The sequence below is a fragment of the Mirounga angustirostris genome, unplaced genomic scaffold (assembly GCF_029215605.1).
Source record: "Mirounga angustirostris isolate CCGP_5_RB_7025 unplaced genomic scaffold, mMirAng1.0.hap1 SCAF_11, whole genome shotgun sequence".
Taxonomy (NCBI): Eukaryota; Metazoa; Chordata; class Mammalia; order Carnivora; family Phocidae; genus Mirounga; species Mirounga angustirostris.
Genome location: NW_026991719.1, coordinates 101,230,550 through 101,254,093, shown reverse-complemented (window position 1 = coordinate 101,254,093; position 23,544 = coordinate 101,230,550). Strand labels below are relative to the sequence as shown.

General features: G+C 39.9%; 1 protein-coding gene across 1 annotated transcript in view; it reads left to right on the top strand.

Annotated features, from left to right (window-relative positions):
• Positions 1-23,544, top strand: part of TENM1 (teneurin transmembrane protein 1) — a 785,963-nt gene that overhangs the window by 623,664 nt on the left and 138,755 nt on the right. Inside the window, exons 17-18 of the mRNA XM_054509125.2 lie at positions 2,922-3,138; positions 19,981-20,100. Coding sequence (XP_054365100.1) covers positions 2,922-3,138; positions 19,981-20,100 — 337 coding nt within the window. The remainder of the gene's footprint in view (positions 1-2,921; positions 3,139-19,980; positions 20,101-23,544) is intronic.

The window sequence follows — 23,544 nt, the reverse complement described above, 5'->3', positions numbered from 1 at the left end:
GATACCCTTATCATGAACTAGCTGTCCGTCTCTCTCAAGGTGGTAATATGGATGTTGTCCCTAAAAGGATATATATTTACGGATTCATTTTAAGGATTAGAATAGTGTGGGTTTTCCCTCTATCATTCATATTCCTTGTCCGATCGTTCTTTCATCCACGGGCATCCATCTAGTAAGTAAAAGTTTAATAGTAAATTACTTGAACATATACGAAAGACACCAGTGTCCTTGATCTTTATCAGCCCCACTTGAGCCTACTGGCATCGCCCCTAACTGGTTGGCAAAGCTGGGATCAGTGCATGCCGTGTTTAGTCTTTCAAGATAATTTAACCTCATTCTCTTTTGCTGGCTTTTATTTTTATTCCTTGTAAAAAGGAACAGGCCTGAAAAGTAAAATCAGTGAACATTTGATCTGTTCCTATCTGATACCCTGAACCTTGCTGTCAGGAGGGTGCCAAAGCTGCCACTTTAGAACAATAAAAGAACTGGTAATAGTCCCCCCCAAAAAAGAAAGAAACCCACACATGCAGTGTGACTGTCATTTGCACTTCTTTGTAACAGTCTAGACATACTGTATGGAGTGTTAGCCAATGTGATAATTGGTAAGTAGATCTTTGCCCATGGATTGGGCTTACCTATGAATTCTAATTTGGGGGTTGCATACCATTATTGGGCTGCCTGCCTATAGCCTTTCTCGATTCAACAGAAGTCTCGCTGTTGTCTCAGAAAACAGAGGTGTTAGAGGGTCAGCCCTCTATAATAGGTAATTATTAAATATGAAGCTTTAGCTCGGAATTTATAGCCCCTAACTGGATGAGAATGTGAGTCCCAGTTTTGAATTGGCTCTGTGTTTGGTTTCAGAATTCAGTTTTGAAGGCCATTTGGTGTTTCTATTTATTTAAAATCGACTTCTTTTCAAAACTAAGTTCAAATTGTGTGGCTGACAGGTTGAAACCTGCAAGTGCCCGATCCGATGATCACTAGTCCATTTGTTACCAACTGAAAGATAAAGGTGACTGCCCGTTTGAAAAAGCTGTTTTTCCTTGTGCAGTGTATTATGCACCAATTCCAGACATCAGAGAACTCTTTTAAACAGCCTGATATTTTTGGCAGCTTTGCAACGCATCCTGATGTTTGATTAGCAGAGTAAAGAGATAATGTGCTAATAGGAGACTGAAAACAACGTATTGGAGAGGTGACGGTGGCATCTAAAATCTATAGAAAATCTGTTAATATGATTTGCTGAATGAGGGGAGAAAGGAAGGCAGAAGGGGCCTTCTTACTGGAACGCATCCACACTTAAAAGTTCATCACCAGTGAAAAAGAAAAAGGTCTACAGAGAAGTAGATATCGGGGCAAAATGCACTGAACAAACCGGGAAGGCAAGAAAGCAGCAAACTGCATTTTAGATCAAAGTAGTGTCTGTAGCACAGGGAATTTGAACGGACCTCATGTGGGGAAAAATATTTCCTGGGTGCCCTAGGGCAGCTGTTCCAAACGTCTTCTGTCTGGGTGTTCCTGGCTTTCATTGCCCCCAAGCTGTAGTACGCCCCCTCTGGCTCCCCGGGAGCAGCGCATCAGGGAGAGGGAGCAAGCCAAAGGGCGGCGGGAAGCCAGGGCCGGTAACCTGCAGCAAGCAGCCCTAAGGAGCAGGTGAGCCATCTGAACCTCCCTATTCCACAGCCAGCCAAGAAGATTAGCATTTTTATATTTACCCTTGTTAAACATCTAAATTAGAGCCATTTGTCTGCTCTAAGGACCTTGGAAGGCCTTTTTTTTTTTTTTTTTTTGCGTATTGGGTGTGGAATGGAGTGTCCATATGCTCAGTTAATCACTCCCGTTCCTTCTCTTTGAATGTAGACTTCTATCACACTTACTGCACTTTTAACTAGTGTCAGAGTCAGCTGTTTATACGCCTATTTCTCCTACTCAGCTCCGAGCTCCCAAAAACAGGAAAAGTGTCTTTTTCTCTCTTTACTTCCCCAGTCACCTAACAGTGTTTTGTGCCTACTAGATTCTCGACGTAACCCCTTCTCTTGCAACCCCTGTGCCCTTCATCAGTGCCTCTACCAAAGAATGAAGCCTGTATGCTATTGTTTTTTATTGGTACAACCATGGAGTCAGGAGTCTAGAGTAAACAGTGAAGGCCTAGGAAATGAAAGAGAGCAACTTGTCACATTCATATACCTGAGATTTATTAGTACTTGCATCAAATAACTGCTGTAAGGAACAAGTAAGCTCTAGTTGCTTCTACAAATTCCAAAAAAAAAAAAAGGTTCTGAAACATTAGTGTGCTTCAGAATCATCCAGAATCACCCAAATTAAGTCTGCATAATCCTAGGCTCAGAAAAATTCTCATTTAATTGGTGGGGCTCAAGAATATGCATATTTAATAAGCTCCCCAGATAACTGACTGCACATTTGAGAATCACTGCCCTGCTCCAGACACTTTCTCACTGTGAGAATACCAGCCTCTGTTTTGAGAATCACCACTAGATAAGAATATTCAATGTTTTAAAAAATGCAAACAAATTCAGATTGGCTAGCATTTGTTATTTGTGTGCTCATAAATGTACATGGTGTGAGAAATTCAAAAGAATTAGAAGAATCATTGCTATCCTGGAGGAATGGTCTTGCTGAGGGAGAAGGAAACTTCTAAAGAGAGTGATACCTCATGGAATACTCTATCCAAATGTAAACAATGTGGCATGGCCCATAAATGCTCAAGAATTCAGGGAAGAAAGATTTGTGAGCAAAATAGTTTGTGCCATCTAAACTCAGAGTTAAGTTTTCATGAGAAACATATGAATTTAATAGATACTAAATTCAAAACATGGATGGTTACCTTCATCTGTATTCTAGGTTTTTCTCCATTTGTGCATATTGAAGCTAAATTTCAAAAAAAATGATCTTTTTTTCAGATGGTTTGACGGACTGTGTGGACCCTGATTGTTGTCAACAAAGCAACTGTTATGTAAGTCCTCTCTGTCAGGGCTCACCAGATCCTCTTGATCTTATTCAGCAAAGCCAACCCCTCTTCTCTCAGCACACCTCAAGACTCTTCTATGATCGAATCAAATTCCTCATTGGCAAGGACAGTACTCATGTCATTCCTCCAGAGATCTCATTTGACAGCAGGTATATATGTATTTATTTTTTTTCTTAATCAACAGTGGTCATGTTTTTCCTTAACTGTGAAAGGAAGATATCTTCTAACGATCAGGCTACTTTCCATTCCACACAGTACATATCGATTTCTTTTTTAGGCTTCTCTGGAATACCTAAGACCTTACTGGTTAGTTAAGAGAGAGAAGTCATTTCTTGAGATTCTTTATCATAAAGGATAAACGTGTGTGTGTGTGTGTGTGTACAGTTGACCCTTGAACAACAAGTTTGAATTGCATATATCCACTTATATGCGGACTTTTTACAGTACAGTACTGTGAGTATATTTTCCTTATGATTTTCTTGATAACATTTTTTTCTCTAGCTTCCTTTATTGTAACAATACAGTATACAATACATATAACATACAAAATATGCATTAATCAGCTGTTTCTGTTATCAGTAAGGCTTCCGGTCAACAGTAAGCTATTAGTAGTTAAGTTTTTGAGGAGTCAAAAGTTGTATGTGGATTTTCAACTGTGTGGGGGGTTAGCACCTCTAACCCCTGTGTTGTTCAAGGGTCAACTGTGTATACACACACACGCACACAATGTGTATTACTTGTAGTAAAGTATAGGTGGGGCTTTAAATGACAAAAACAGAATTGAAGTATAATTTGCAAATTTATTATTTAGCTTCTGGATTGATCCCTTGAAAACCCTTGAATTTCAAAAGCTAAATTTGAAGTTTTATTCCATGATGTAAAATGTTTCTATATGAAAGAGTTGGGTGAATTTGACATCCTAATGTGAAATGCAAGACTTGTGAAAATCTGTCTTCTTTGGGCCCCTGAGTGGCTCAGTCAGTTAAGTGTCCGACTCTTGATTTCAGCTCAGGTCATGATCTCGGGGTCGTAGGGTCCAGCTCTGTGTGGGGTTCCATGCTCAGCGCAGTGTCTGTGTGGCATTCTTTCTCTCCCTCTACCCCTCCTCATGCTCACACTCACTCTTGCTCTCTCTCTTTCTCTCTCTAAAATAAATAAAATTTTTTAAAAAGGAAAGTTTGTCTTCTAGGAAAGCTCAAATGCATGAATTGTCACTAAAGACCTAAGACCAAAGCCCAACCCAGTAGGTAAAGAAATTTTTTAAATTAACTTACTTATTTGAAGTATAATCACATGAATTTGCTCACTGTTATTCTCTGCTTCATCTTCAGCAATGATATATTTTACTCATTAGCACTAGACATAAATAAATCACTGAAGTCAACATTTCTAGTCTCTTAAAAATGTCCTCCTTTGTTCATTCCACAAGCAGATGTTTCACTACTTTCCAGACTATTACAAATGGGAATTCAAAAATCATGCAAAGTATCTATCCAGGAGCCCCTGTCTACATCCCACCCACTTTGTTGCATGCTGGTGGGTGTGATCAGTCCCCAAGAGAAAACTCAGTCAAGAGTTTATATTAATATAAAAAAGAGAGTTTATATTAATATGAGTGACAGTATAAGAAAACAACTCCACCTGGACCTATACAAAGTAGGAAAGGAAAAAAAAAAACAGATGTGCGTGGAAATGTAAAACAGTCAGCATCCTTTCCACAGATTGTATACAAGAACTGATACTGAAACTTAAGACTTCCTCGTTGTTTTTTTATTCTTGTGCAGTTGTGATCTTTTAGGTGTCTGACAGAACCCAAAACCCAAATGCCAACACGTCACAATAAAGGCCTGTCCTGCCAGGGGATCTAGTCAAAGTTTGAATTCTCCCAAGAGACTCAGTCCTCCCCATTCTGAAGTGTTTCTCCCAGCCCAGTAACAACTCTGGGGTAACTTTTGGGGGGGGCGCTGCAGTCAAAGTCATTATTTAGATAGTGGAGGCTTAGGGATTGTACAGCAGAGAAACAAAAGGAACAAAATGCAGCCATTACCCCCGTTCTATTGAAGGTAGAGGGAAGTCATCACTCTGCAACTTTGTCCATGCTCAGGGAAAGTGAGTCTAAACAACAACAACAAAAAGAAATAAGTGGAAGAAATAACAACCTCCATGACATGGAGGTCTTGTTAAATGACTCTACAAACTCAAGTAAAAGGAGAAGATCAGGACCCAAGAGAGGCAGGAGACAAGTCGTTGTGACACAAAGCAGGACCAGGACGTCATCGGAGCCATAAACTTTGCAAAGCCAAGAGAGACTTGCACCCCTGGGGTTCAGCTTCAGGCTTCAGCCACGTTTGCCATCACAGGCGGAGCAAACAAACCGATTACCTGTGGTGGCTAAGGCCCTTCTTCTTCTCCTGGTTTGATTCTTTTGTAAAATGCTCCAAGTTATCATTTGGCTCTGCACATCACATTGGAATTCAGAACAACAGGTCCCCTTCACCCAGTGGTCTCAGCTATTAGAGACCTATCGAGTCTGTCAGAAAAGGTACAGGCCTTTTCCAAAGGATAGAGTCAAGGACAAGCGATCTCACTCCACCTCCCCTAAAACATCAGCACATGCAGTGTCACTCTGGGTAAAATCAATCTGACTCCGATCCCATATATAAAGAATAATAGTTACAAGCTCTTACATCTAAATAGTACCTTTTCATTTGCAAAGCCCTCAAACATGCCTCATTGCACTTTATCTTCACAGTATCCCTGTGAAGTGGGGATTTGTATTACCATATTTTATGTATGAGGAAACAGGTTCAGAGAGGTCCAGTAACTTGCCCAACGTCACACAGCCACCAAGTTTGTAGCGTAGCAACTCTGGTAACCTTTCTGTTACACCACAGCCACCCCATTTCAACTTGTCCTTAAATGAACCTGGTGACTTGGCTCTAATTTCTGCTGGAGAAGTTGCATCTGGGTCAATGCAAGGAAAAAAAAAACAAAAAAAAAACGAAGTTTAAAAATCCAGCTCTATTTAATGCATTTCAGTGGCATTTTTGCAAACTACAAACCAGTGTTAATGAACTTCCTGTTGTTAGAAGAACACAATTGAATGGCGGGTAAAAATGGGCCCTTTGCTAGATGTAAATTGTTCTCAGGCATTTACTGTGTATCAGGTCTCCTACTGGGCTCCTCCATGGGCTATCTCATTTAATCCTTACCAAAACTCTATGTGGTAGACACTGTCGTTATGCCTACTTTCCAGGTGAGGAAACCAGAACTGAGGTGCCAAGTAGGGGACTTGCCCACGGTCACAACCCACGAGTGTCAGAGCCAGGATTTGAACCCAGGCAGACTGGTACTGAGAGCCTGACCTCTGAACCACCATGCCCGGCCCCTTTGGCTATTTAGAAGGCTGGGCTAGCTAACCCTGAAAAGACTTACGGCCCTTAGATATCCCTGTCTGTGACAGATCTAGAACATTGCTGTGCTAAAATCAGGTGACCCACTCTGCCTTTCTGCTTTTGTCACATAATTGAGAGCTAGCCAGATAAGCAGATGAAGAGAACATTGTCAAGGGGCTCATTTGCCTGCTGGCAAAATGTGACCCCACAGATGACTCTCTGCTGAGTGTTGCCACCACCAGAAGCCTTTGGAGCTAAAGACAGTGGCACACAGGTGACTTAATTGTTGCAAGGACACACAGAGGTTAAATATCTGTTCATCCTTGTGCATCCAAGTGAGACTAGCTTTTGTTGTCATAAGCTTGCTACACCGGCACATGAGAGCCCATGAAATGTGTACCTCCTGTGCCCCATGGGAGCATAATGTCACTGTGAGCATGTAACCTGCACGCCGTCACATCTCTAGCAAGCCCACCTCAGCTACTGGTTTTTTCCCAAATACGTTTTACCCAGTAGCCTGAGTTTCTTTCATTTTTTCGATCTGCTCCTAACATGACTACAAAGTAAACCACATATTATACATGCCCTGTATGACTTATTACTTTTTAATAATGTAAATAGGTGAACAGCAGCATTATTGATCTTCAGTGTCTAAGCATTTAATCACTATTAATAATGTAAAAGGTTTTTATAAATATGTAAAAACAAGAGTACATTAAACTAAATGACAGCAGTAATTTGCAAAGCCAGACATTTCACTCGCCGTCACTAATGGAGAAGTGCATTTAAAAAAACAGATCCTACCAGGGTGAGTGCAACGGCTGACAGCAAGGTCTGGCCCATGAGAGGCTGACCCCACATCAATCCATGTCAGGCATCGACATCAGAGGTTGCTTCATATCAGCCCACAGATGTAGTTTGTTCGGCCCAACATTTAGAAATTAGAAGATCTCACATAAAAATTGGCATGTATTCCTTCTTTAGAAAATGTACAAAGCTTGGCATCTCTGCACCCATGGGCATGGCGTAGGAGGTGTGGAGTGGAGGGCCACCGCCTGTCTGAATGGGCTATGACGTGGCTTTCTAGCTCCCCCGTCACTGGTTCCCTTACACCTGGCTCACTTCCCTCCCTTTCCCTGGCATGCCTGGCCCTGCTTGGTATTTGGGGTTGTCACCCCCGGACTACACAGCTTCTTCAGTCTTCCTTGGAAAGACCTCAAGTGTTTGGTTTTTCCTTTCTGATCTCTTTCCCTCAGGGTCCTCACAAATCTAATCTTATCATTTTACTTAATTTGGGGCCTTAACTATCTTGGTTTAAAAAGAGATAACAGGTGACTGGTCATGAACTGGAAATCACATTAATGCAATGATATTTCCACCCTTAATTCACTAGGGTACCTGTGTTTACCTTGGGAAGAGTTGGTATCCACTCTGCCTCACATTAGGGTCCCTTGAGGCTGTGGATTTTATCCTAGGGTATCACATCTCATCAATCATGACATCAGCTAATCCAGGGCCTGCTGTAAGAGAAGCAAAATGTCCACTTTTATGACAAGGGTGTGTCTGTTGAGAGGCATCTGACTATTGTGTTTATCACTTAGGACAGTTTTAAGAACAATTTAAAATCTAAAAATCTGCAACAACGCTGCTGGGTGCAGTTATGGCAGCTTCTTTTGCCCACTCCAGTTAGAATGCCTACCCTTAATTGAAAAGTTCTAGAGTGGTGACCAGACTTAATACAGCATTAAGCACATAACAGCACTGTTAACAGGCTCCAAAGTGAAGAAGTTAAACACAATGGTAGGTTTCTTCTAGTTTCAATGATGTTGCTATATTTCAATTTCTTGCTTACTCTGGGATATACACAGTATTAGCTCTGGATTGTCCTAATTGCTAAGTCTTAAGTTCTGTGAGGACAAGGACCAAGTCTGATTTGTTCCTTGTTTTGATTATCTGTTGCTGCGTAGAAAACTACTCCAAAACATAATGGATTAAAATAAATTTTATTATTATATTTCATGATTCTGTGGGTCAGAAATTCACACAGAGCATGGCCAGGATGGCTTGTTTGTTCTCCATGATGGTTGGGCTCTCAGGTACGATATCTCAAATAGGTGGGGGCTGGAAGAGCTGGACAGCAGCTGGGAATCTCTCTTTCTACATACAGCCTTTCTACTTGGGCTTCCTATTGGCATGGCAGGCAGCCTCGTATATGGTAGCTCAGGGCTCCAAGAGGGAGCATTCCAAGAGACAAAAAATGGAGGATGCCAGTCTCATAAGGCCCGTGTCCAGAAATTTTAATAGTGTCACTTACGTTACATACAGTTAGTTGTATCAGTCACAGAACTTGCCCAGATTCAAAGTCAGGGACATAGATCCCCCCTCTTGATGAAAGAAGTATCAAAGAATTTGTGGCCATCTTTAATCTACCATACCTCTGTACCTCCAGATTCTAACACAGCACCTAGCAAAAAGCAAGTCAAGGATGAGCGAGTGACTTAGTTGTGGTAATATTGTTCTTCTCATATTTGCTCATGAAAAACTCATTTTTGTTGCCTAGAACACACAGATGATATTAGAACCTCAAATAAGTCAATTCCCAAATGTAGAACCAGCCTAAAGGTAAGATTACTGTTCTCCAAATAGCACAGGAACAAATTCATAAAAGATGAAGTGATTATCTAACAGTAGCAAAGTAATTACTTTTTTTTTTTTTTTACCTTATGAGACATTCCACCACTGTCAGAGCCTGCCCATAATTGACATCATTTATAACTTTGTATAAGCATCAATAATCCTCTCTGCCTTCAATGGGCTAGATAATCAAAATTTAGAACCAAGGAAAAATTAGAAAATAAGGAACAATATCAAGAAGCTGGTGTGAAGGCTGCTGTTAACTGGCTCACTTGAGTATGTGTCATTATTCCATCTCATGAGAAAAACAAAGACAAGTGCCCAGAACAAATTGAGGTACTCCAGTGCCTTGAGTGTGGCATTCTTGGCAAACTACTGATGCAAGCCTTCCCCCTCCTTTACTACACCCCACTCAATAATAAAACTTTGATTCGTGCTCCTGATTATTCGTGATACCTGGTAACAGCCATAATTACTTATCATAACTTGTTTAATAAAACATGCTTTTCTGTACTGAGTTGAGCTGGGAATTTATACCATTTGAAATCCTGTGAATGGCAAAATGAGTTATTGAATCAAGAGTCAGGTTAAGAGGGGAAGGTTGTAGGAAGATGGGTCATTGCTACAGAGACGGCTGATCGTGAATAGAGACTAGGACTTAAGAATAACCATACTTGAGAGGAAACTAATTACTGGTTTTTAAAATTTGTATTTTATTGAACTATTAGTATTTCCAGAGTAACCAAGGACTTTAAATTCTTCTAGAAGAGGTATCAAATTTCTCTGCCATCCCTAATGTAGTATAATATCCTGATGTCAGCTCATGTTTTAAAAAGTGATGAAGATATGTATTCACTCATTTATTCAACAGGTATTTCTTGAGTACCCACTGTGTGCCAGGAACTGTGTGAATGAAAGGAAACAAAAGTAACAGCATCCCTTTATTCACAGAACTCCCCTCATAATCTAATGGTAGAGGCAGTCAAACATCAAGTAAATGCATAAATAATTAAATTAATTACAATTTGCAATAAGTTCTGCAGATTATGAAACATCAGGTTTTTGAGGGAGCTTGGAGTTCATCAACTCTGGGGTCTCAAATTCAACTACTTTGAACCTAAGTGGATGTAAGACAAGAGGTAGTCTAGCAAATGAGACAAAGTCATTAAACAATGACAGAAGTGAGACTGACCTGGAAGTTTTCAGCTGTAGCTCAGAGATGGGACTAATTAACTCAGGTGAGCATGAAGAGCTGCTAAAATTGACACAAACAGGAGACTATTGATGATTTGCAAGAAAAACACAAAGCTTATTTGGACCGTGAGCAGTGTAACTATTTGCAAGAAGTTCCGTCCTTTGAAAGGTGGGGCTGTAAGTAATTTTTTTTCTACAATTTAAAATGTTTGTATTAAACAGATGAATTCAATGGGAAAAAAATCAATCATCAAAAAAATTCTCATTTACCGCAGTGAAAAAATTCCCATTAACAATACTTGGGCATCATTTATAATAATAGATCCTACAGTTTCTTTCAAAATAATCCACCTTGAGGAAGATTAATCATTTCACTCTTGAGATCGATGAACATTACAATGTTTACTTGGTTCATTTATCCATGTGGTGATGGGCACTGTCCTAGGCTCTGGGCTAGAGCAGACAAGGGGCCTTCCCCATACAGTCTAGTGAGGAAGAATGATAATGAAAAAAGGTACACATCAGGTAGGTATAAGTACTTTCAAGTGACACAAAGAAAGGTTAGGGACAGAGAGTGACCATTTTAGACCAAGTGGTCAAGGAAAGCCTCTCTGGGGAAATGACACTCAAGCAGAGACCTCGTGGCATTCATCTATATCTCAGATGACCTTGGACCCTTAAGCAACAGATTGTCACACAAGCCAGGGCCTGGCGGAGACTTGTAGGGGCCCACTAATCAAGATTCTGTGACATTATATGAAAAGGTAAAACAAACCTTTCTCAAGGAATTACTACACACTGGTTACTGTACTAGGTTTTCCTGATAAGGCGATGGGGTGCCTCTCCTCTAGGAGTACATTGAAAACATTTAAATACCTCAGACAAACTGAATAGCCTCTAGAAAGAGAAATCAGCAACAGCCCTAGACTGTTTAGTCATGAAAAAAAATAGCAGATCTTCGTCAATTACTGTTGAACCCAAAAGGAATTAAATATATAGAAACCACTTGCTGATTTGGAATTAAGAAAAAGAAGAGGCAAGAAAAGCTTTACATTTTAGAATATTTATTAAGGAAATCCAATGTTATTACGGGATTCAAGCATTCATGGAAGTAACACACAGTTGAGTCTACACACAGGTAACCCCCAGAAGGTCTGTAACATTATCATTTGTAATTTGGCTGATGGTACAAATTTAAATATGTATGTTTTGTGTTTAACTTTCTCATGAATCTGTTGGTTAAGGACTTCCAAGTCTATTTGCTAATGGCAGGTTTTTGTGTAGTTTTAATCTAGGAACATGAAAAAACATTATACCAGATACACAACTAGGGGTTGATAAACACACAATGCAACAATTACTGAATAAACTGAATACATTAAGGACTGGGGGAAGCTCTTTCTACGGCATCAGCATCCACAAATCTCTCTTGTTCACCTTTCATTCTGAAGGGAGGCACTGCACATGATCTGCCCATGTTTGCAAAAGGAGTCCCAGGTGTGGTTTGGCTCCATCACAATTCCCTGAGATTCTGTGTGTCTTACCATGTTGCTCGTCCTGAGCAACCTCCTTTGCTTATCACTTCTCAGTTGTTGTCCTAAGTGGGAAGGAAGATCATTGCTACTTGCTAATAAAGCACTTTGATCTCATTTATATGAAAGGTGTTACCCATGTGAAGACGGGATCTCCTGATTTTTCAGACAACTCTTTTGTCTGATGCTAAAGTTTAGGAAATGCATTATAAAAATTACAAAGTGCTGAAGGTTCCAAGATTTATAGTGCTGACTAGCTCCTGAAATCAGCAGTCAACACCTAAAGGTACCAAAAAGAAAGAACGTGTGATTTTCACTTCCTTGCGAATATTCTTGGGCAACCAAGAATAAAAAGAAATCAGAGCACAGATCTTCAAAAGGCTGTTCAGTTGATTATTTGTGGTATTTTGAAACTCAGATGCTCTGAGATGCTTAATAACTGTGATCAGTGACACCAGGAGCTGTCAATCTACAGCTTATCTCAGTATGGATAGGTATTTTCTAATATTTTATCCATCTTACTGCTCCATTAAGAAACTCAAGAGGCTCAAATCCTTATTACTTACTTCTTAGCCATATTTGCTTGCTGTGTCTCTAGCCGGTTCTATCATCTCAATTTGTCCCGAGAGAGAGGGCAGAGTAAATGCAAGTTTGGGGAGGAGTGAATGACAGGGGTTAGCTCATCTCCACTGCACACCCTGCACACAGAAAGTACTCAGCAGTTCGTCAGTGTCCACAGGAACTGATGTCCTATGGATAACAAAAGCACCGTCCTTGTAGGTGAGCTCCAACTTTCTTTTCCTTTGTAGCCGCATTTTAAGAAAGATCTGCGGTATAGCTCAGGCCCCTTAGAATCCAGGTCAAAGGGCCTCCACCACTTTCTAGCTGTGTTATCTTGAGCAAGTTTTGAGTGTGTGTGTGTTTGTGTTTTAACCTCTCTGGATCTGTTTCCTTATTTTTAAAACAGGGCTAATAGTTGTACCTACCCAGGGTGATATCGATATTAAATGAAATAAGAAAAGTGCTCAGCGTAGTACCTGACCCATAATAAGTGCTTCATAAAGATTTTATTGATACAAATTTGTCTATATATTTGTATACATTATATATATTTAATAAATACCAGGGTACATAAGAGAATGTAATTAGAAAGATACAATTCAAAAGACAATCATTTTACTGGGTTATTTTATTGTCATGGCACCTTTGTGAGGTGGCTGAAACTAGCTAGGACAGAGAAAAGTCACCACGGGCGACTAGCGAGCCAGACCTCGAACTGCTGTGGGTGGAGCTAGGCCCCAAGTTTTCCTCTGTGGAAGGGAGAGTAATCCCCGGCCAGGCTATAGCCAACTAGACAGACTTCCCCTACATTTAATGATTAGCCATTATTTGAAGGGCAGCTTCACAGAGAAGTGACAGGAAAGGTTAATGAGGTTAATAAAACCCCATAGAGCTGGTTACAAAGAAACCATTTGAGTAACGTGTAAAACAGTCCCCCCCCCCCAAAAAAAAAAAACCCAAACCGAACCAAACCAAATAAAAACAAACTTGGGACTGTTTGAGAGTTGCAAGGGCTTACAGGACAAATATTTCAGGATTCAAATTCCAGACAAAAATAATCATGCGTCTAAATGAAACAATCTGGCACTTACGCGGTCCTGAAAATGTGACTGTGTCCTCAGTTTTCTTATTGCTTCAAAACACTTGATCTTTTTCCCATTACCTTGGGGATCTCAGGCATCCAAAGCAAGCCTGCTTTTGACAAGCAATTACCAGGGCAGATGGGAAAATAACCACCGTCCTCAGGGTGAGTGCCCCCATTTTGTTTTACTTGAAACATCACTAGCCATGAGGAAAATAATTCTCCTTAAAAAGCTATCTGCATTTTCAATAGCACCACCTTTCCCAGAGTCCTAGAATGTTGATGGGTAATGCTTCCAGCTGCTTTTAATGTTACCCATTTAGTAGGTATTATTTATTTGGGCTAGTGACCAACTGAGTGGGATTAAATCAACCTGCTCTATTTAAGTAAAAACTAATGAGATTTTATTGGGTTTGCATATGAACATTCACAGCATTCACACTTTCAGAACATGAAAACGGGTTTATGCTATAACATTAAATGTTTCGTGGTGCTGTACCAGCTTAGCTAACATATATCAAAAACCCAGAATGTGTTGTGTGGAAACCCCCCAAATATCTGAATATTAGAAACCCTCAAATGTATTTAAATTATGAAATACCACATCGTAATTATATGGTAATGTATAAAGGAATAATGGGGTTAGTGTTCATAAATTAAGCATTTGAGGAGGACTATTCATTCATGCTTCCCAAACACAGGGGTACTATTTAATTACCTGAAGTAGTCAATTATCAAACAAAACTCTCATGATGAGAAAGTCACAATGCACAATCCAGAATGCTGGCTTCTAATAAATGAACTGTAAGACATCTGTCGCGCAGGAACCTCAAAGTCGCCTCTGAAACCTTTGAAGCAGTGTCGTGAGGGTAGGTTGCAAGTATCTTATATCTTCATATAAAAATATTTGAGTTGGAATTCTGTATAGCTTTCTCGAGCAGGCGCCATGTACACCGGGCACTGGGAAGGACACAGAGAGGAAAATCACAGTCTTTGCCCTGGAGTAGACGATCTAATAGAAAAGACAGACACATATATAACTCCCATCCAAGACAGGCTAGAACAAGTGTGATAACATGCATCCGAGCACTGTCTAAGGAGAATAATAGGATGGAGGAAAAATTGACACTTATTTGAGACAGATATCAGGTTAAAACATTGTTTCATTTTATAATCTCCGGATTTGGAAGGGACCCTACAGTTCATCTTGTCATCCAACCTCCACTTTGTCATGACAGTTTCAACCTGACTCCCCAAACTACAATTTGGCAGACTCTTTTCCAGAGGTTTATGTGGAGGAGTTACAAATTCATGCCTCACGGATTTATTTCATAACCGCGCAATTGTGAACCAGTTAGTGACTTGCGTCCCTCTTGGGGAGTTCATACCTCTTAACTGGCTGATCATGTTCTGGTCTTTCACTAAAACGGTGGTTCTCAAAGTTTGGTCTTTAAACTGGCAGCATCAGCATCCCCTGGGAACTTGCTAGGAATGCACATTCTTGGGGCCCCATTTCAGTCCTGTGAATCAGAAACCCCGGGGCAGGGCAGCCCACTGTTTTACCGAGCGCTCCAGGTGATTCTGGTGTGTGATCAAGTTTGAGAACCACTGATTTGTATGCAAGAAAGATTACCAGGAAGGACTGAGGACCAGGATCACAGTCCCCAGATGACACTCCTTTATAAAGAGAAGCTCCTTTATTCATTGCATGATGGCAGCGGATAAGCTGCTTTAGCCCAAGTGATACCATCTACAGCTGTGGAACTTTACAGTCTAATAAGCCTGCAGATATGTCAGGAGAACCATTGAACCACACCTATGTGCAGCAGGTTTCTGTCCCTTGGAGACTTGAACCAAATAAGAACTCCTGGAGGAATTTACAGGGCAGGATTCCAGCACTAGTGAACAGAGCATTCTCGTAGCTTCTCGCAGCCCAGTCTTTCTCAATGCTATCTCTTGACCAGAGCTGTCAGCTCTGGAAAGGATTTCATCTGTTCCTATGGAGAAAACAACCTAACCTGCCCAACTGCTGCTAGATCCCCTGCTGGCCAGGAGCTTGATTTTGAATGTTACCCTTCAAAGGATGCTTATGCTCCTGTTAACAACAAAAGCAAAGAGTTGTAACTTCCCCACCCCGGGCCTCATTTTCCTTGCGAAAGATTTTAATCAGAAACACAATGCAGTAAATTACATCTTCTTTCAGCAATTTGGTTTTCAGTGTTGTTTTTCAAACCAACTCTTGTGCTTGAGGTTAATGTTTTTGCCTGAGGTGTTGAATGAATATTGGAAATTTGACACTGAAGACAAACGGCAACAAATAAGAAAAGAGGAGAATGGAACCAAGAGTTTATTGGAGGCTAGGGATAATTAGACTATGCCATGAAAATAACAAATACAGAATGAATTAGACCTTTTGCATCAGAACGGTCTAACAAGCAGCTTGTTAGTTAAATAAGGCTCTGGGTAAAGTGTATTCTGACTTGCATTTCCCAGGATGCCCTGCTCTTCAGACCAAGCTCCAAACACCTACAGGATTCAGCATTTAGTTAAAGGGAGAAGCAGTTCCTTTGGGGTTGCTGCTTCAGCATAGTGACAGGGAGTAGACAGCTTGGCAGGCTGTATTCTCCAGAGAACGGGAAAAGAGACACTTGTGAGTGGTGATCTATCCCCATACGCGTTTCTAAAGTCACGTTGGTCATGTCTAGTCTGAGTTCAAGTTATCTTGCTCTAACCCAGAACAGCAGGGAGAGGTTCTTGTTTTTAAAGATTCAAGGAAGGAAAGCATCCCAGCCATGTCTGTGAATCAAAGGAGAGTGAGCCCCAAGCAAAGATAGAAAGCATACAGTACCTGCCATTGAGAGTACACGAACACACGCACACAACCAACACCCAAGACAGTCACACTGGGTGCACACATGCGCAGGGCCAGCTTTATGACCATCCAGAGAGTAGCCTCTATTAGCTCGTTTGGAAGACTCAGAAGAGTTCTGTATACTTAATGGGAAAAAGTTTTGGAAAAAGACAGGTCCTTGAAGGATTAAGACTCAGGTTGAGGGTAGTTTGATGTGGCAAAAAATTTAAGAATTCGAGATGTTTCCCCAAGATGGGTCAAGGACAGGCCAGGTATGAATACTTCCTTTAGGTGGTGATTTGGAGACTCCGGAGACTCTCTGGGCGAGGAAACGGGGAGGCATCACAATGGGAATGATGAAAAGCACAGAATGTAGGATTGTGGCACTACCAAAGACAGTCCTCTGCCATATTCAGCTCACTCCTTCAACAAGGACCTAAGCTAGGAAAAATATGAATTATACAGGCTACCTTGGATATGAGAAGCACAATCCGAATAGACGATGTAAAGGGGGGGGAGAGACTACATTTCAGTGGCCGTGTGACTCAGGAAAAATAAAGTAGATACAAGGCTACCATAATTGAATTCAGAAGCCAGGAGTGCACAAAATAGCAGTTGAGCTAAGCAAAGTGGCACAGTACACCATACTTGCAGGAGTATATATGAAGGTTTTCTGAAGTGGAGAGTTTGCCTGGGAAGATGTTTTCCCTAGATTTCTGCAAGCAGTGCCAATCAAGATTACTGCAAATTAAAAAAGAATACTTTAATACTGTCCTGAAATTTAGACAACTTCCACTGACACAGGATGACTGATGTTGGTCAAAGATTACAGTAAGTACTAGTAATCCAGGAATGAAAGGAGCTGAGAGTTATTCTTGTGAAAAATAGATGACATGGAGTGTGTAAATAATGGGAGCAAATGCAGCAAGATACAGGGAATCTTAGAACATTTAAGGCCTAATACATTACAAAGAGAGCTCAATGCTGATAAATGTAGAATAATAAGTTTTATGGGGCTTTATCATATGCTATAAGTTGGTGTGCATCATAAAATATGAGAAACAAAAAATAGGGTAGTTGAAAGACAAGTCTGCGCATTATTTATGAATGATGAAGAGTGAAATGAATAATAAGAAGAACAGGTAGACAATGTCTTGAATAATGATGACTTTGATGAGTCGTTACCACACAAATCTGTGTGCTTCATAAAATATGAGGAATATTAAAGAGCAGAAGAGTCAAAAGACAAGTCTACTCAGAATGAGATACAGAATGAAGGAAGAGGGGAATACAAGAGAAATGCACAGAATAATGATGACTTTTATGAGACTTTCACTCACCAGCCTGGATCCTTCATAAATATAAACTGTATAGAAAATAAAAGAGCAGCAAAGAGAAGAGACAGGTCTGTGTCTGTCATAAAATATGAGCAAATAATGCCAACTAGGCTTGACAAAATAAAAACAAAAATAATTGAGCCTAGTATAGCTGTGGGAAGATACAATGTCTAGAGTAATATGAACAAATAAAATGAGTTAAGTGTGGAATTGTCTTGCCAAAAGGGAATCAGTGACCACCTAGCTAGGCTTTATTGTTGCAAAGGCCACCTTGTTAACTGGTAGAGCCTTGGTAAGTTTGTGGAGTTACCCCATGCCCCCACAAAAAGCAGTCAGCTCTTAGGGCCCAGGAAGCCATGTTTAACTGATTTTCCTGTGCCTCTTCTCAGCCCTTCTAGCTCCAATTACTAAATAGTTTGCAGGAGATTTTCTCAGCTTGCTTCTACTTCATCTATACCTTGCTTGTCAAATTTTGTTTTATAAAGACCTTCAAAAGGTTATGTATAAAACTAGAGACATCCTTTCATTTTCATTTCTTGTTACATTGGACTTAGAACCTGGGACCAGATCTGTCAGGATTAGTTCAAAATCGAGAACTCATTGACTTTTAAATAAATGTCTTCTCTATTAGAACAAATGGGATTTCAAAATCTCAAACTTTCAAAATCTCCCCAAAAGAGACTGGGAGAATCAGACAAGGTAAAGCAAGTGCCAATATGCCAATTTGCATACCATTTGGAACCATAATTTACAGAACTCATAAAATGTACAGCTCATTGGAAAGAAGAAAGCCACTGATCTATGTCAAAATTAGGGATGTTGGTCTGAGAGCTCAATACAACAATACCAATAGTTATACTAGCTTACTTTTGGATAGTACTTAATGGCTTGTAGTTTGTTTTGGGGGAAAGCCTTAGGTAATGCAGGATAAATCCTATTAGCAAAACTTACATCCAGTTCCTCTGTGTGTGATAGAACTTAGTGGAGAGTTTATTGGCTATAACATATAAAACAAACTTTGGCTGGTACCTGTCTTTTGATTTTTTTCAATTTTTTTTCCTCTCTCTCTCAAATGATCTTTGTAGCCATGAGCCTTTAGATACGTTGCCTCAACTTGCTAATTCTGTTTGAAGAAGTTATCATGCTAGGGTGGAATTATCATGGTTACTTTGGAAAGTCATGTTTTCCCAAATAACATGGCCCTCTTTAATCCAAGATTAAGATTCCCTGGATCTACTGAATCCCACTTGGTGAAAAAATGACATTAACTCGCTAGGAAAAAAAAAATCACTGAACTTGCTCAACCTTCCTCAACACTACCAGCTCCAGGTGTAAAATAAACATTCTTGAGCTCAGGGCTGCCAAAACTAGGATTGGACTCCCCCCTCCCCAAGTGGTTAAAAAACTCACCCCCAACCCCTGCTGCCCCCAATAATGGCAGACCAGTGAAAAATCTTTGACCAGAATTTGCTTCTGGGCCCTCTTCTTAACTGTCAAGCTCCTGAAATTTGTTACAACTTGGTTAGGCTAGAGCTGAAAGTATATACATTTTCGTGGACTATGTCTGGGAGACAGCCCTGTTTAGGGGCTAGTTTAATAGAATCCCATTTTTTGGCAAGGGTGAAACTCCTTTGTTTAAAGGGAAAATCACCTGAAATATTTTATTTCAATTAGGCAAGAGAAACAGAATACTATAGCCAAGGACCATGTCTCTTGCAGATTAACTCTTAAAATTTATCAAATAAGTCTGCTTTTTTAAAAAAATTGTTTTTCCAGAAAAGGCAATTTGGCAATATGTATTAAGAGCCTTAAAAATGTTCACACCTATGTATGTAAATGCATAGAAAATGCACACAACAAAATGATGTTGCTGATTACCTCTGAGGAGAAGACCCAACAACTGGGAGAGGGAGGTGGTGAGCAGAGACTTTAGTCATATGTACTATATATTTATGTATTAATTAATGTAATGAATTTTAATTTTAATAAGAGAAAAATATTCTTCCACAACTAGGACTATCTCCCAAGGAAATAATAAGATATTCAATGCTGGAAAAGTTAAGAAACTATGAAATGTCCTAAAATAAGGAATGGATTAAAATTAAGGAATGCTGTTTGAAGGTTATATTGTAGAATCACAAAGGAATTTCTGATTACATTGGACAATGTTAATTATATACTGTTAAAAATATGAGGATGCAGATCTGTACTGAGTATAATCCCAATTTTGATGGGTAAAAAAGATATACATGCCATCCTCAAAATGTTATTAGTAGTTACTACTGGGTTGGTGAAATTATTGTTTTCTTTGTTATACTTGACTGTATTTTCCAAAGCGTCTCCATTTTGGCTTCTGGAATCCAGTTTCAACATGCTTTTATATTTGCCTTTGATCTTGTGTTGCAGGCGTGCTTGTGTGATTCGAGGCCAAGTGGTGGCCGTAGATGGAACCCCTCTAGTAGGGGTGAATGTTAGTTTCTTGCACCACAGTGATTATGGGTTTACCATCAGCCGGCAAGATGGAAGGTACGTCAGTATTGCTTCTAATCGTTGTGGGGGCCAAATACTGACTTCTAGCTATGAGTCAAACCAGGGCTTAGATGATACAGTCTTTGTAAGCCCATCTTCGTTCTAGCTGTATTTTGAAAAGTATTGGTGATACTTATTTCCTCTGTTCCCCAACTAAATCAAACCAAATCTCTCTTCTAACCATGCACTATTACTCAAGTCTTCTCGAGGCCCTGGCCATGTGGAAAGTTTCCTAGCCTTCATCCAATTCCATTTATCAATCTGGCTTCAAAATTCAGTGTGATGATGCAGGTCAAAAAGAGGGAGCCATGGAGCACTTAGGCTGTTCTTCCATGGCAGCCTCAAAATATTTCAGAAATGAAGATGTCCAAAAGGTTTCTTCCAAAAGCACAGAATTCAGCCTCATTGAGAGATTTATTTTTAATGTGTCCTCCCTAGACGGCCTATTTTACTAATGGCTGCAACTGATTGACAAGCATGGTCAGCCTAACCAATTCCCTTCAGTGTCTATATAACTGTAGTGATTTAACCTCAACACCAACCACCAGGCTACTCTCTAAGGGCTTCTCAGGTTCTCTGAGACCTGAGAAGCAAGACCACTAAGTAAAATCTTTTCATCCCAGAAAAGGATTTGCTCACAAAAACATTTCTGTTTCTCATTTAGGTAGACATTTTGTCTATCATTTAGATAGACTTTTGTTCAGAGTATTTGAGTCAATAGGCCCATGTGTCCAGCTTAAGGGTATACCTATTTATGACTCTCAGGAGCATTGTAATAATGGCCTTGAGGTGCCCTAGTCTCCAGATGGCTACCCTTAAAATGAACTACTCATGACAAGCTGCTTCAGGAGTCACATAAAGAGATATTGGCTTGGAACTTTATCACAGTGTGAGAGACCATCTTATTTCAAGAACCTACAATCAAACCTTATTAATCCTAACCTCTTCAGAATTGTTAATTATTCAACCTGGGCTATGCTGAATTTATTTTTTTCAACTGCCCGTCAAGAAAATGCTTATAAAAATTAGTTAAAGAAGCTAATAAGGAAAAGTTTTAACATACTTAAGAAAAACAAACCATTTCTAAGACTTCAGTAAATCCTATGAATGATTTGTATGTAAATTATATTGCTAATTCTTAACTAGCCATCTATTTATTAGAACAAACTCAGCAAAATTAGTCTGGGTACAGATAGTCTGAATACACACACACACACACACACACATCCATTGCATATATATGTATATATGCAATAAAAAGTACATTTCCTTTCAAATAGTCCATAATCAGAGCTCTCTACTAATTCAAAAGGACCTTTCTCCCAATTAGATTGAATGATAAAATTTTGGTAGTTCCCTCACCAGTAACTGGTACACAGAAGTGGCCTCTCCCTTGCCAGCATGTTCAACCATGTGCCAGAAATTGAGAAATGGATTATTTCTTTAAACTGAATATGCCCTCAGAGACATCTGACCTCCCTTGGAGAACTCATGGGCCTTTAGGGATTTTTTAGCATGTGTAGAAAGGTTTCAGTGAATTATTTGATATTTACAAAGGAGCTTAAAAGAAACAAGGCCTAAAAAATCTAAAAATTTCAATTTCCAGTTTACTGAAAACATTAAAGAGGAACAATTTTTGTCGTCATTTTTGTGTTTTTTGTTTTAAGTAAAATGCCAAGACCCTCGTCTGCTGAGCTCTCTGTGAGAACTAGGTTTATGTAGATGACAAATAAAGCCAGAATCCCCTCTGGCAATAACTCTCCCCTCATGCTCCACAAAGGGTGTAAGCATTCAAAATCTGTGCCCCAAACGCCAAGCATACTGTCCCACTGTCATGTCCTGGACATAAAGTGACAGTGTGATGGGAGTTTCCATTTATATGTCTCTGCTTCTTGCTCCCTCAGACTAAGTACATTTCAAAAGCAGAGTATCATAAGGAAACTATACCTGAGAGCAAAAGGATTCTAGAAAGGCTGAGATTAGCATTTAAATACCCAGTAGACAGAGTGTGATAGGTAAGATGCTGTAAGGGGCCCTCTGTCTCCAAATCTCAGTCCAACCTGTCTACCCCCCTTGCCTGTAGTTCCCACCAATGGCATCACTGCTTTGGGTTAAGCTGTTGACTCTAAAAGTCCCAGTTAAATGCAAATATGTTGTGTGGGATGTAGAACTAATTACCCCCATTATCATCCATTTGCACAAGTTAATTGACAACTTTCCCTAGAGAACCAAGAAAAGTGTAGGTCATGGGACCAAAGTGATGTATGAAAAGCAGGAGGAGGGATGGCAGTGGAAGAATGAGCCCTCTAAAAGTAAGAAGACATGAGACATGCAGATTGGGAGAGGCCAAAGTAGCAGAATAGAAGAAAAATGCAATTCTAAAGGAAAATGAATATGTATGAGTATCTACTGTTTGCCAGGCATTTTCATAAGTGTTGATCTGTGTCATCCTCACAACAGCTTTATGAGATAGGAAGCATTGTTATCATCTTCCCCATTTGGCAGATGAGAAAACGTATCCAAATTAACACAGCTAATAAGGGTCGAGCCCAGAATTTGAACCCAAGTAATCTGGCTCATATCTTCTATGATTAGCCACCTTCAACTTAGATTATATAACAGGTGCTCAGGAAAGTTTTGAAAGAGAACTTTTTATATTATAGTTCAGCTAGTGATAAGCACAACAGGTGAAGTGCTGACCTTCTTAGAAGATTCTTGAGAAGCATTAAAGGTCTCAGGAACTTTGTTTGGAAGACTTTAGAAAATGAAACAGGGAATTCCCTCTGATTCCCCTCAAATCAAGAGTTTGTGGATTTATGGATACTCTAAGGCAGAAATAAGCATTTTGCATTGGCCTCAATAGTCTTCCATCTATGGTTAGGACTGGTCTGACTTATTATGGATTGACAAGTCTCCAGACAAATAGGTCCTCTCCCTTGGGTCTTTTGTACTCACTATCATATGACTTGATAAACTGTTCTTAATGACCCATGCCAATGGAGATCATTTGTGGTGGGGAAAATCCCAAAGAATTAATGATCCATGGAACTTGCAATTTGGCATTGGAATGATTAGATGGAATTTTGACCACAGAGCCACCTTCCACCTCTGTGGCAATTAATGAATCAGTCTGACTGTGTTTACTGTATATACCAGCTAGATGGGAAGAGGAAAAAATCAGGTTTCTCCAGAGAAACAGAACCTGTGTGTGTATATGTGTGTACATGCATACGTATAAATGTATACATGAGAGAGAGAAAGAGAGATTTCAAGAACTGGCTTATGTGATTGTGGGGTTGGCAAGTTCAAACCTGTAGAGACTGGTAAACTGCAATCTCTTGGGAAGGAGTTGATGCTACCTCTGCAGTCTTGAAACAGAATTCCTTCTTCCTCAGAGAAACTTCAGTTTTGCTCTTAAGGTCTTTCAACTAATTGCATGAG